The 14,039-nt window shown below is 51.2% G+C and overlaps 2 protein-coding genes across 2 annotated transcripts; one reads left to right on the top strand and one right to left on the bottom strand.

The window, feature by feature from the left end:
• Window positions 1-673: 673 nt before the first annotated feature.
• POSPLADRAFT_1046809 (hypothetical protein) lies at window positions 674-3,855 on the bottom strand (the record flags this gene model as incomplete). Its single annotated transcript, XM_024479124.1, has 18 exons — window positions 674-713; window positions 1,489-1,539; window positions 1,599-1,833; window positions 1,896-1,920; window positions 1,974-2,055; window positions 2,105-2,285; window positions 2,324-2,356; window positions 2,423-2,498; window positions 2,556-2,706; window positions 2,775-2,824; window positions 2,890-2,965; window positions 3,020-3,088; window positions 3,140-3,157; window positions 3,216-3,316; window positions 3,379-3,423; window positions 3,480-3,627; window positions 3,677-3,738; window positions 3,790-3,855. 18 exons carry the CDS (start codon window positions 3,853-3,855, stop codon window positions 674-676), a joined length of 1,509 nt encoding a protein of 502 aa, XP_024338198.1.
• A 1,144-nt stretch (window positions 3,856-4,999) lies between these two features.
• POSPLADRAFT_1094491 (hypothetical protein) lies at window positions 5,000-12,823 on the top strand (the record flags this gene model as incomplete). The annotated part of the gene is made up of 17 exons (XM_024483119.1): window positions 5,000-5,099; window positions 5,156-5,221; window positions 5,327-5,440; window positions 5,502-5,627; window positions 5,962-6,113; window positions 6,173-6,351; window positions 6,408-6,426; window positions 6,479-6,602; window positions 6,664-6,754; window positions 6,812-7,057; window positions 7,119-7,188; window positions 7,241-7,302; window positions 7,371-7,462; window positions 7,512-7,559; window positions 7,615-7,647; window positions 7,712-7,776; window positions 12,758-12,823. Coding segments are annotated over 17 exons (1,653 nt in total), but the record flags the coding sequence as incomplete, so codon positions are not given.
• Window positions 12,824-14,039: the final 1,216 nt, after the last annotated feature.

Genomic DNA, 14,039 nt, shown 5'->3' with positions numbered 1-14,039 from the left:
TCCATGGTCGCTCGTGGTTGTGTGCGAGACTACGTTGGATGTGGACCTGCGGCGTCATGCGCGTCTGACCTGCCTGTAAAGCTGACTGGTCAGACAACCGCGCATACATTATGCGCGTCCTGAAACTCCATCATACGACCATCCTATTGTTGCCATGGTCTTGCTTGTCATGAACTCGTTGGCTGGAGCCGTGAATGTGGAGCCGTCTCCGCGTCGTTGTGTTCACTCATCGATGCCAACAATACTTGTAGACTCTCTACGAACCATCACAGAGTGACGAGATGTCCGCGTCCTACGACGCATTCTATATGTTTTTGCTCCTTGGCGTGCAGGCTGTGGCGGACCTCTTCCATATCGCACCCAAGTCGTATCTAGAACTTGGCCGTTTGGGACAATGCGTGTCTCCGCGATACGGAGTATAGAGGTCGCCCGTGTCCCGTAACAGGAAAGCTCGTCTCGCTGCTGATGGGTGTTGCAGAGTCGGAGTGTGTGCTTGTCGCCGTGACATGCCGAGACGATTTTAGCAACTTCATGCCTATTACCCTCCACTGCCCAAAAATGAGTCGTCCTCGTGGATTCGTGCCGGTACAACACTCATTGTATTGCACTGAACATATTCACACTTGTAGAGAAGATCTCAACGCATTAATTGACACAAGAATCACGCAGTGGTTCATGAACCCGAAGCTTGCGAACGCGGCCATGAGCAACTCCTTCCCAACCACAGTATTGTCACGCCTGCGCAAGAGCGAAGTACGCACTCGGACCAATCAAATTGGCACCGTGAACGGACCATAATTGTCTCGCAATCGAAAAGACGCAATTAGAATCAATACCGTTAACGGGCTATTCGCAAGCGAAGAGACGTAAGCCGAGGACGGCAGACCGCGGAAATCGACATTGCTGGCCATGAAACAGTGCTACGATCAATGTGATTCTACGGTAGCGAGCTGTCCACACATGCGACGGAAACATTATAATAATGATGGCACATCATGATTGGCTACGGACCGAGCCCAATCTAGGGCATATCATCGTCCAAGTCAACTGCAGTTCCATTACGCCTGAAACGTGGCTCATGCGTGCTTCTGCTTAGGTGTGGGTTCCCGTCGTGACGTACGCTGCAAAGATGCAAATGTAGGATGTGTCAATGAGTGGTGATTGCAGTATACCAGCTATAAAAATGGCCGGTGAGCAGATTCTCAAACTTCATATTCCCACAGCTCCATGGCATCTCACGACGATACTATCTCTAAGATGAAGGCGATGCTGGCGAGCTTGAGCTCAACTGTGCCGTCGCAATGCCGCATGCCACCAGAAGGATTACCTGCTCGCGGTGAACATGACGCAATAGAGCATACGAATATCATGCACTTGGTGCTCAGGTCAAGGAAAAGACGGTAAAAACGAAAAAGCAACGATGTGCTTCCTAGCACGCTAGAAGTACTGAGTCAAAGTCACACAGAGCGAGTTGTGGCCTCCGATTACTTGTGCATAGTCGAAGAGAAGCGTGACTTCGCTCGTAGCGCTGGACCATACCTATAGCATTGGCGCGTTCGTCGACAATCGTCGTGCGCGAAGGGAAAATGAGGGCGCACCGCGTGAGCAGAAACGGAAGCGGGACCATAGATAGCGAAAAGCACCCAATGACTGTAGACGCCCAGCGTGGAGTTAGACGCTCATACATCGGGGTGCGAAGAGCTACAGGCGAAACCATCAGAGGCGAAAACACGGACGCCCGAGGTTCAGGGCACACCGGGAATCCTGCAGAGGCAGCGCTGCGGACGACAGTGTTGGCAGCGAGTGCGGAGGCGGCGGCAAAGAGGTATACATCTGCGCAGAGAGCATTAGCGGACGGGCGCTGCCAGAGGCGTTGGGAGCTGTCTGTAGCACACCGATGATGTAGTTGCATAATGCCAGCTGAACGCATGTCTCGTGAGTAAGTACATATATCAGCAAGATGGAGTACGTACAAAGATCCAGATGGTGGCGGTGCCCAGCAACACGCTTGCAAACAGCGGCGCCCAGAAGGGAATGCTTGGGTAGGATGTCCATCTGACTGCTCTTTAGGAGGACAGGGAATGTGGAGGGTGTGCTTGCGCACCCAAACCAGAAGAACCCGATAGCAAAGAGCGGTGCCCCCCACTTGGCCGACTCGAGGCGTAGCTCAGGTGGGACGGGGCTTGGTGCACACGCGCCCACGGCGCGCTCATAGCGCGGGTGGAAGATGAAGTAGTACAGCAGGACGGGCGTAGCGTGAACATGTGTATAACTCATTGGGGGAACTGAGAGCGCACCGTAAAAAAGCCCGTGAGGCTGCCACCAGCTATGGGGATGTAGACCATGCCGGAGACACCTAGGGCAAGGCAGTGCAAGAGAACATGAGATATGCTGTGAGAGAAGCAAAGAATCCGCCCCGCACCTGCATCGAGGTGGTGCTCCTGAGTAAAAACGACGGGGTACGCCTCGAATATGAGATACATGCATCCATAGACGAACTGCTGCCCATTTTAGCGAGCGCCGAGAGAACGAGCGCGTGTGTAGAGCACCACCACACTAATGTAGACAGTCGTGGCAATCAACATGGGCTCTTGAACAAGCATGATACACGGCTTTAGGATTGTCCCGTCGACCCAGTCGCGGAACGTCTTGCGCTGCCCAAGCTCCTTACGCAGAAATTGTGCTTTGTTTGCCAGGATAATCGGACTATGTGGATTAATCAGGATACAGTGACGAATATGACCACACTTGCAACACAATGGGGATAACCTCACGCGTATGTCTCCGGGAGGAAGAGTAGAATCGCCGGAATGCACGCACCAGACTAGCAGAATGAAGAGATCAGCGTCAATCAGAGTGCAATGAGAATCCATACTCCAGCATACGTACGAAGATTGTGAGGACCCAGAAGAGCCACCGCCAGGATGTCCCTGACTGCGAGATCCAGCCGCCAACGACAGGACCACTGTGTGGACTGCTTAGGATTGTAAAGTAAAACGTCTGGCACTCGAGAACGCACAAGGACGGTCCGATAAACGGCGCGACGGTAAATACGGCGAGTGCCTTCCCGCGCGTTTTTGCATCCCATCTGTGAGGCTGTGTGAGCTTTGAGCATCCTTTTTCATGAGGGGACACCCACATGTCCGAAATGAGCGCGCTACTTGCATTAGTTAATGACGCCGCAAGTAGCGCTTGAGCGTGAAGGCAGTACGCACCCGCTATTCGTAAGAGGGGCAGCAGCGAAGATACTGGTGAGCAGACGGAAGATATTGAGCGACGCTGCGTTATGTGACAGAGCACAGCCGACCTGAAATGCCTAGAAGAGCATGCCATTCATACAGTTTGACGGATTGAGGTGGAATATTGACGCATACACACCGTATAGATGGGAAATGCGACGAGAAATATTGGTCTCCTGCCATACTGTGGAATGTGACGTATGAGACAGCAGTAAACATCGCAGGAAACGAGGCGTGAACCTGTTCGGACAAGGGCCCCCACAGAAGTGGCCCGACACAGTAGCCAAAGATGAAGAGAGAAATTGTCAATGCGGCGACCTCTTGCGAGCAGTGGAAATATGCAAGGATATTCGAGACGATTCCGACGGGTGCTGATGAGGCAAATCCTCTGGAAATAATGAGGGTGTCATATCTGCCCGTATTCGGCTCTAGCTCACGCGTTGAAGGCAAGAAGGCCGGCGATGTAGGTCATGAACCAACGTTTAGACCTCCTCCAATTCTATATGACATACGTGAGGCGAGGTTATGCCAGGAGTGAAGCTTTACTTGCCTTGGGATTTAGGCCGTCGTCAGGATCAAATTCAACAATGATAAGTTCCGCCGACTCCGCACCCATGGATGCGGTGCCGCTCTCGACTTTGTCGAGATTGGCTTGCGACATATGAACAAGAGGTTGGTGGCGGACTGACAATGGCTTATGCGAAAGGTAGCGTAACGCCTGCAGAGGTGCGGATTGTCGACACTGATATTGGAAAGGCGTCCACGTAAGAGGAAGGAGAGGATGACGGGTAAGGGGGCTCTTTGCGGGCCACCCCGGTGTCATCCGAGAAGCGTAAGGGTATTCCTGGCATGAATCTTGCATTGTTGTAGAAATTCGGTGACGCCACGACGACAGACGGTGCGTGACCGTCTCCCCGATCACATTCCGATCACAATGTCGCGCGCCATTGGTCACTGGACCCCTGATGGAAACTTCATGCTCCGCTTCTGATCCCAGTACCCATCTTCCCACGCCGAGGCCGGCGGTAGTGCGTCGTCGAAAGAATGCAATATTTGACACTTTCGAGCGCCATCTCATGTCAAAGCTCATTTGAATAGGGCTGCGGCTCCGAAGTGCTGAGAAGCATGCCTCGGGTCATCAATGCATCGTCTCCGAGGCATCCGGTCACAAACTTTGGGGTCCTTAGGCCTTTCCAGAATGTCATCAATCTAACCTTCGCTCACGGAACTCAAGCATTCTCAGTCAATTCAGAGTTCACTGTTTGTGCAATGCCAGTGTCGTGCGAGATTCATACAGTACAGTCACGTACTCACAAGATCCGACCGACGACAGCAGTGTCAGCGGAACGTAACCTGCAATAGTCCCCTGGGCTCAGATAACCCCCTTCAGTATACCCGCAGCTGCAACACACCTCGTGGAATAAACAGCTTTTCTTCACACTTGAACTACTGTGACTGACATTTGTGACATCCACAGGCTTAGGCTCAAAAAGCCCTCTCCGAATAAGGTGGATTTGTCGTCTCGTAGCCCGGTCCGCGTCCAAGCATTCAGCAAGCAAGCACACAGTAAAGCGAGAGAGCAAGGCAACATGTTAGCTGACAGCACGCAGGTCGCTGGGAAGAACTTCGACTATATCATTGTCGGTGAGTATGGTTTCTTCGAGGTCTGTCACGTCGCTTACGCGCCTGCAGGTGGAGGGGTGAGTAGGAAACCTGGAAAGCTTGCCGCACGGTATGTGGTGCTGACTCTGCTTGCTCAGACTGCTGGGCTTGCATTGGCGGCCCGTTTGTCGGAGGATACGACACTCTCTGTGTTGGTCTTGGAAGCTGGAGAGGCCAACCTCAATGAGAAGGCACACCGTAAGTGATCATCAAGTCACTCTGAGGCTCGATGGATAGAAATCATAACATGACAGTGGTACCGCGGCAACGAAGCATGCAGTTCAACAATCCTAAGTTTGACTGGGCGTTTAACACAATGAGTCTTAATATCGACGGCTGAGGTTGAGATTTAACATCTAGCCAGGTCAAGCAATCTGGGTCGAACAATCGCCCCTATTATTGGCCTCGGTATGTCTCCCTTTGAGCGCTGCTCGGATTCTTAGCAGACTTAATAGTGCTATGCAGAGGCAAAGGCCTCGGGGGTAGCTCAGCAATGAACTTCTTGGTCTGGAACAAGCCCGCCCGAGAGTATCTGGAATGTAGGAATATATACAGCGCCCGCATGCCCAGCTGACATCCCATTTTGTGTCAATATACCAGCATTCGGCCATCTCGGCAACGAAGGATGGAACTGGGAGCGATTCGCAGAGTACTCCAAGAAGGCGGAGAGGTTCAATATGCAAAATACTTCCTGGGTCTCAAGGAGCGCTGAGAACAATATAACAGGTTTTCAACGCCTGACCACGATCAGGACCTCCTCACGTACGACCTCGAGGACAGTCGGGTTAGTTCACATGTGCTTAATACTTACGGTCAATTTGGCATCTTACGTTGCAATGTGTTTGGTGATATACAGGCGCAGTCCACACGTCCTTCCCGACGGTGATCTCAAATCTCGAGCAGCCGTTCATTGCGGTCAGTGCGATCACGTTTCCCCTGTATCTGAAATACTAACGTGAGTTTATGTCGACTATCTAGGCCATGAAGAAATTTGGTGTCGAGCACATCCCTGATTCCGTAAGTGCTATCTTCTGCGGATTTACCACGCTTGCTTACCAAGGCGCACATGTATTCACCAGTCCTCTGGATTCGTGCGTGTTTGTGTCCTTCAATCTTTGGTTTCGCGGTTCCGACTGGCCGCAGGTACATGGCACATCTATGTTTGCCTCCACTCTAGACCCAAAGACACATCTTCGTGCATACGCGACAACCGTAAGCAGATATCTATCCAACGTTACTTCATGGCACAATTGATTATTCAACTGGCAAAGGTATATTACGAGCCGAACGCTTCGCGGATCAACCTCACTGTGCTCGTTTCGGCCCACGTTATCAAGGTGAACACCAAGGCAAACGGTGACGGCACGGTTACCGCCATCGGTGCGAGCTTTTTGTGCGGAGGAAGCGTCCATGAAGTGTTCTGCGACAAGGAAGTCTGCCTCGCTGCCGGGTGAATGCATTTCGTAGTGTGGCCCTCGACGGCTGTTACTGACTGTTTCCTGCCAGTGCTATTATGACGCCTCAGGTGTGCACTCATAAAGCGCACACTGTCCCCAAAAGGCTCATGAGCGTGCCAGATCCTTGAACTGTCAGGTATAGGGGACCCTAATGTACAGGAGAAAGCAGGTGTTCAGACTAAAGTCGAGCTCCCAGGCGTGGGAGCTAATGTACAAGAGCATCTATGGTCTGGTATAATATACGGTGCGCGCAGAAACAAGACTTCACTATAGGTGGCGCGACATGTTTCTTATACCCTCCAAAGAGGTGAAGCAACATAAGGTAGACGGTCGTGAGGTCAACACCCTTGATCCGTTATTGTTCCCCGAGGAGGCCGTCAAGCACGCTGCGCTACAGTGAGTCTTTCTTCAACGATGATCAATTGCACGATCGGCTCATACAGCCTGCATTAGCCCACAAGGAAAGGGTGCTCTGAACCTCGCGACTGTCTGCCTGGTGTTCCTTCCCCTCGCCGCGATTTCCAGGGATGCTGAAAGACTACAACGCACCGTGTCCGAAACTATACTGTCCAACATCCGAGATGGAAAATACCCGAGCGGCCTCCAGAAACAGTATGAGATCCAGCTCAGGCACCTCGAGCAAAATGTACCGAGCTTGGAGGTCATGTGCTCGCCTGGCCCGATTGTGCCGCCGAGTGCGTAGTCCTGCTTCTGGGCCTATATGACGTATGCTGCCAACTGACGTGTTACACAAAGGCAGGCTGGATGTCAACAAGAAGCATGTCACGATTGGGTTCGCGCTTAATAGCCCGTTTTCCAGAGGGACAATTGTGAGCAAGCCTATGCTTTATGACCAATCGTGAAACACTCAACTCCCCGAAGCACATCACGAGCAAGGATCCGCTTGCGCACCCTGAGATAGACCCTCACGTCTTTGAGGAGCAGTATGGTCTGTGCCCTTTTTACTTCTCCGTTCCTTTTCTCCTATCTCCATCTGAGTACTGACTGTCAGTGTAGATCTGCAGACGTTGGTGGAACTTGTCAAATTCTGCCGAACTCTGGCCATGACCGAGCCATTGAAAGATATTCTAGGCGGTGAGTGCGGTAACGGCTTACCGAAATATTGACTTACGCATGTGTATCCATATTGTAGATGAGATATGGCCCGCTGCTAACACAGAGACGGACGAGCAGATCGAAGGTGAGCACCGACTACGCCCTGTATGACATGCTGTGGATGCGACACACACATATAGATCAGCTCCGCAACGTGGTGAGCACGTCCTACCGTGCGTGTCATCATTCCTCAGCTCCTCACGCGCACTGTTGATCATTCGACTCATTCCTCCGTAGACACTGTCGGCTCGTGCTCGATGCTTCCCTTGGAAGATGGCGGTGTGGTCGACTCGCGTCTGAAGGTTCGTGATGGCTCAAGCGGACTTACGTAGATCATCCCTGGTGGCTCACGAGGGACGGGCCGCAGGTGTACCACACGACCAACGTCCGCGTTGTTGACCTCTCCATCGTCCCGCTGCATATTGGCAGCCACACACAGGGTGCGCTTCCCCGCGTGAATTAATTGAGGTGACGCGCTGATAATTGTGTCCCCTGTGTCTAGCAATGGCGTATGCGATCGGCGAGCAAGGTAATCTGACATTACACGTTTGTTCACGCGCGAGCTGACAAGCTGACATTTTCAGCTGCTGACATTCTGAAGGGCGTTATTTGAGCATGGGAGAACTATGCTGTGCTGTATCAACAATCCCGTCTGTCGTCAGTCAAATCCCGTAGATACCTGAATACTGTATGAATATCTCATGACGCAGGACCTGTAAAGCTATTGAATCAGAGCGGGCTCTATACAATGGAGACGTAAATGAGGATGCTTGACCTGCGTGAGCGCGAGTTGGCATCCATGACAATCTGGAAAAAACTAGAGATATCGCGCAGCTATAACCGAATATGAATCAATCGAGAATGTCAGACGCTAATGCTATTGCGCCGGTTTCCCATTCTGAACGATTTCCCTATACCCGTATTTCAGGCACAGAGTTTGGCGAAGCTGATTATTCAAGTATGTACGGTTCTCTGATTCTTGCCGCAAATGACTGATATTGAAGGAAAGTCTGGTGTGGCGCGCGAAATGATTGAGAGGAATAGCGACTTCATAAATCATGCGACCAGGGCTGGTCACAAGGATCTGCTCAACAGATTATGCACGTATTGTAGGTTTCTGTCCTTGCATCCGACTAACATCATTTTAGTGGTTGCCTACGCACACAATGATATTTTGGAGGGCGAGCTCTACGACCAGGTATGTGTTGACGATTGGCTCAGCTGTGCCCGCTGACCTGCACATTTAGATTTCAACCTTCGTGTACGTTTAAGTTCCTCTGTCCAGTATCTACAGCATGCCTAACTGCGGCTTCAGTCTTACTGGACAAGGAGCTATAACCACGACCTTGGGCTTTACAATATGGCAGCTTGACATCTGCAAACTCGACGATGCCTACGCGGGTCTCGCATAGCCCGTGTAGGTCCCATAGGCATATTGCCAGCCCCCCATCTACAGGATTCCTGTGTAGCGCGGCGGTCCTACAGGAGGAGTCTGTAGCCCGGGAGTCGTGTAGACGTGTAGGCACGCGTAGACAGTGATGGATCCCGATTGCCGTCATCACATTACGCAGCCTAATCTAGCTCGCTGCTTGGTAATATAATATAATTGTCAGACATGTTAAACCGAACTGGAAATATGAATCAATTTGTATGCATCTATGTTTACTGTGATACAGTACATATTTTTTATTCAGGATCCTCGGGTTTAAACTCCATACAGCGTAGGTACATGTAGAGTGTAACCAAGCCGGCAGCGGCTGTTGATAATGGACTCCACACGCATGGCCGAACCTGAACAGCGAAATGCGGGTCGCACAGTGTCCTTGCCCTACGAGTTTCGGGACGACTAAGTGCTCCTCGCCGACGGCGCTGGGGGTGGTCCTCGCGTGGCGGACGCCGCATTGGTGGTCCAACAATGAGGCAAACAAAAAGAATAGGGAGCCGGCTATCGACGCCTCCATCTGATCCTGTGCTTCACGCTGGGCAACCGGTGGCTTGAGACAGGGCAGGAATGGCGGGGTACCAGGAGCCAGGTCGCACCACTCAGTGAAATTGGCGAAGTCTTCGCGATACAGTACGGCAGGACTACAACTGCAGAGCCTAGCAGCACTCATTCGTGGTGCTCGCTTGCAGCAAATTGGTTGTCGGACAGGTTGTCGTCCTGTGCAGCTGGCGACAGCTCGTTCCTGAGTGAGGCCCGTAGTCTGTAGCCTAGGTCAGATGACGGTGTGAAAAGGAGACTTGGACACTCACCCAACGATCTGCAGTAGCTCCTGCTGCATGTGTGTAGAGCTTGTGAAGGTTGCACCAAGTATTTGGCACATTGGTGCAGCGAGTGGACTCGTGCTTCAAGTAGCAGTCCATATGCCGCACTTGGCAGCTCAACATACTCTACATCATAATATGAAATCTTTAAATTCAAAGACCACGTGTTGCACTGCGCAAAGATGGATAAGCAGCCAAACCGGGCGGGGGATTGTTCTGCCAATCTACCCATCACATTGATGGCTACAGAGGCTCGCTCATCCTACAGATGTCTCGCATAGGATGGATCTCCTATGCGAGACAGCTATAGATGGCGGATCCTACCCGAGGCTACCGTAGAACCGCCGTTCTACCAGTGGGAATGCAGCTTTGCAGATGGGCCCCCGGCTACTTGCGCGCCTGAGCTTTCGAGCTCGTTCCTGACCACGCGGGTCGGCGCGTTTCAACAGGCTGACCAACACTATACACGCGATTCTCAAAACAGTCAATTACACTGCTAAATCGAGGCGACTCCAAATTGTAAGGCAGCACAAACATGTCTATGCAGGAGAGGGACGAGCTGATGGGCTACATCTATACACAGTCAGAACCTCCCAACTCCGTAGCAGCCGCATGGGTATAGCGATAATAGCATGGCAACGCGTGGGCGGCTGACAGCCACACCTATACAAGCATATCAGGGAGGCAATAAACATAATATCAGGAGGACATACGTTATACCAATAAAAGGACACTTGATCATGCCAAACACCCCGCTTCGCTAAGAAGCGAACTCCTACAAAAGTCGCCATTGTTATAAAGGCTCCTGAGACAATCTCGTCCACATCCCAGATATTCACGAGGATTGTGGACCATACTAACAAGCCTATTACAATTGTATAACGTGCAATTTCTGGAAAGACGATTGGAATAGTAAGGCGACCAATCATCTGGTCGCCTTGAACGTCTTTGAAGTCTTGTGCGTGAATAGTGGTGGCAAATATTCCTGCGCTGAGCAGCAGGGCTCGAATGGAGGTACCGTCAAATTCCCGATGACCATGAGCTATTGCACGAAGAAGATTAGCTTTAGACTTGAACATCTACGGATGACGTTACACGTACTCCCAACCAAAGTTGCTCCCAATTCAAACGACGCGAAGCCTGCTGCATTGACCATGTTGCGTATAATCCAGTGACGGCCGTGCGCTGCGAGCTCATTGTAGAGGACAGTCAACGCGACGAGAGTGATGCTTGCACATAGGGTCTCCACACTATACACGTATGAGAGACCCCAGCAGGGTAGAATTAGCAGCCATCGAATGAGAGTCGCCGTGGGGAGCGAAATTCGCCTTGATGGAAGTGGGCGATCCCGTTTATTGACCGCATCCTCATCCGGATGAAGGGTCTGGTTTGAAACATCAAATTGCAAAACATGAAGCCATATCCAAAAGACAATGTGCCCGAACTGTGAGATCTGGAGATGAGGAGAGGCCGCGATTGCGAACATAGTCTGAAGTGTCATCTCAGCATGGGGTACAAAATATCCAGGATTAAGACTAGCGTACAACTGGTACCACAGTAGTCTTGATGTCGGATTTGGTGAAAAGGAAAGCTGTGTACAAGTGATACACAAGGTGGAGGGAAGTGCGTCGGAGCATGATCTGACACTGTAGTCGACCAATCAGGAATCAACTTGGGTCTCGTTATATGAAGAAAATGACACGGGCAAGCGATTGTCGCATAAGGAGCGTAGCCCACGAATGAAATGGCATCCTCACCCCCAGAATTTATTCGCACTGCTGACGAGAGCTAACCGCGTTGATAGCATGGGACATAGAGGCCGTGAGCAAAGACAGATATTCAGGAGCTCACCCTCATCAGAATCGACGCCAACATGGAAAATGTCACTACAGGTGTCAGGGACGTACGGGCGTGGGCTCAGACACCCAGCACACATGAGCCAATCGAGAGTGACTAGACGTCTCGATCAGGCATCTGTCACATTCGCGTTATCAGAAATTTAGTAGGCATGAACTCAATCACATTTGAAAGAACTTTGGAGGGAGCTTGCTATATGCACACTAAATCTCGATGTTCTCAACCTGAGCAGCTGTAGTAACTCGAAATGGTATCACCTCTTACCTATCGCATTTCCACATATTGGCAGTCCGGGAATTTATGAACGACATACAGCCTCAAAATCCAGTTGTTGCATTCTACAATCATGCCGTATCAGAATGAGCGCGAAGCCAGGTCGATGTGAGAGATATCAGTATCTGATTATCCATGACGAGTAACCTCTTCCATTCTAGTTCAACATTGGAATCATCACCTGGACCCTAGACGATTTCAAAGATGCCAGATAGAAGCACCCGCTGAGCCTTTGTCATGAACATAGACATGACCGAAACAACGGTCCGGCACACCGCACACGTATTACCAGAATTTCCGCCAGGAGTCCGCACACATCGCATCCAATAGGTCCAATGATTTGACATCAGAATGATATGAGGTCAGCTGAATATCGAGTAGACAGCTCGATGCGAAATTCGAAATTGAGGGTCAACACTGCGATCATGACCTGGCAGAGCCCGGCGAAGTATTATTGAGGCCACACTGTACCTTGTCCATATGCAATTGACTGGTATGTCTGGCCCGGGGTAGATGTCTCGCTACTAAGTACTGGTCTCTGCTCTAGTTGATTGCAAAAGGATAGACGCCTTGGCCAAAGTTCTGCTCGCAATTATGGTTCACACACCATATAATGCCATCCGAGCTTCGAAGCAGTAACTTATTCTATTAGGAGCAGTAGTTATAAGGTAGTGCGCCAATAGTCGGATTAGTGGGGCAGTATTAGATTACGAGGCCAATATGTCTATTTTATACATAATTAGCGTCGGAGGTTTCCCTGATGGTCGGCTCGTGCTCGATGCTTCCCTTGGAAGATGGCGGTGTGGTCGACTCGCGTCTGAAGGTTCGTGATGGCTCAAGCGGACTTACGTAGATCATCCCTGGTGGCTCACGAGGGACGGGCCGCAGGTGTACCACACGACCAACGTCCGCGTTGTTGACCTCTCCATCGTCCCGCTGCATATTGGCAGCCACACACAGGGTGCGCTTCCCCGCGTGAATTAATTGAGGTGACGCGCTGATAATTGTGTCCCCTGTGTCTAGCAATGGCGTATGCGATCGGCGAGCAAGGTAATCTGACATTACACGTTTGTTCACGCACGAGCTGACAAGCTGACATTTTCAGCTGCTGACATTTTGAAGGGCGTTATTTGAGCATGGGAGAACTATGCTGTGCTGTATCAACAATCCCGTCTGTCGTCAGTCAAATCCCGTAGATACCTGAATACTGTATGAATATCTCATGACGCAGGACCTGTAAAGCTATTGAATCAGAGCAGACTCTATATGATGGGGACGTAACTGAGGCCCATGCTTGACTTGCGCGAGCGCGAGTTGGCGTTCTTGACAATCTAGAGAAATCTATAGATCTCGAGCTCTACGACATGACGTGAAGGCCGTGCACTCATATTTAGAGTGCCGCCTCAAAAAGCGACCTTACGGTAAGGCGACGCGTTGGAAACTAGACTATCGGTGAGAGCAGCTGGTGATCGCGTCCACGAGAATCGGTGCGGGGCGCACAGCTAATTGCTATAATGTTCTCTGGCTCCCGCTCCACATCAGTCTAGAACAATCTGCTCCATCGATATTTCCCAGCAGCGCATGTTCCGTTCTCTGGGATTGCATGTTAGAATAAAGCATTAGTACTTGACGCAAACGGAGGGCAGCTTCGTCGGTCTTTCAGGAGCCAGCCTTCCCCCCGCAGGAGCCCCCGAAGAGAATGCATCTCCCTCTAATCTTGGGAGCGATTTACTAGCTCCCTAATACTCTAGCGAGATGATACTCCAATTGAAGACGCGGCGGTCCAGGCAAGTAGCGTTGGATGCACTACGCGTCCCGTTCTGCCCATACAGCTAAAGGACCAGTATCGCCTTGGCAGTCACTGCGTCTTACCTTCTCAACCGACGGGGACAACACCGCGTGCCTCTACTCGTCTAGTTTACTGCCTAAGCGGATTACTATAATTGCGCCTGTTCGGGAACAGACACGATATGATCGGACCGGTTGAAGTTGGCGCCGCACACTTACTACAATCTCGCATACTCAGGACACAATGAGGATCACAATCGGGCTATCCTCGAGCGAAGAGAGGTAAGCCGAGGACGAGACACCGCGGACACCGGCATTGCTGGCCATGAGACAGTGTTAAGCTCAATGTGACGGAAGGTCTCTACAGGAGCGAAATTCCCAC

Source organism: Postia placenta, assembly GCF_002117355.1.
Source record: "Postia placenta MAD-698-R-SB12 unplaced genomic scaffold POSPLAscaffold_8, whole genome shotgun sequence".
NCBI lineage: Eukaryota > Fungi > Basidiomycota > Agaricomycetes > Polyporales > Adustoporiaceae > Rhodonia > Rhodonia placenta.
The sequence above is the reverse complement of the archived record's forward strand: the minus strand, read 5'-3'. Positions and strand labels throughout refer to the sequence as shown.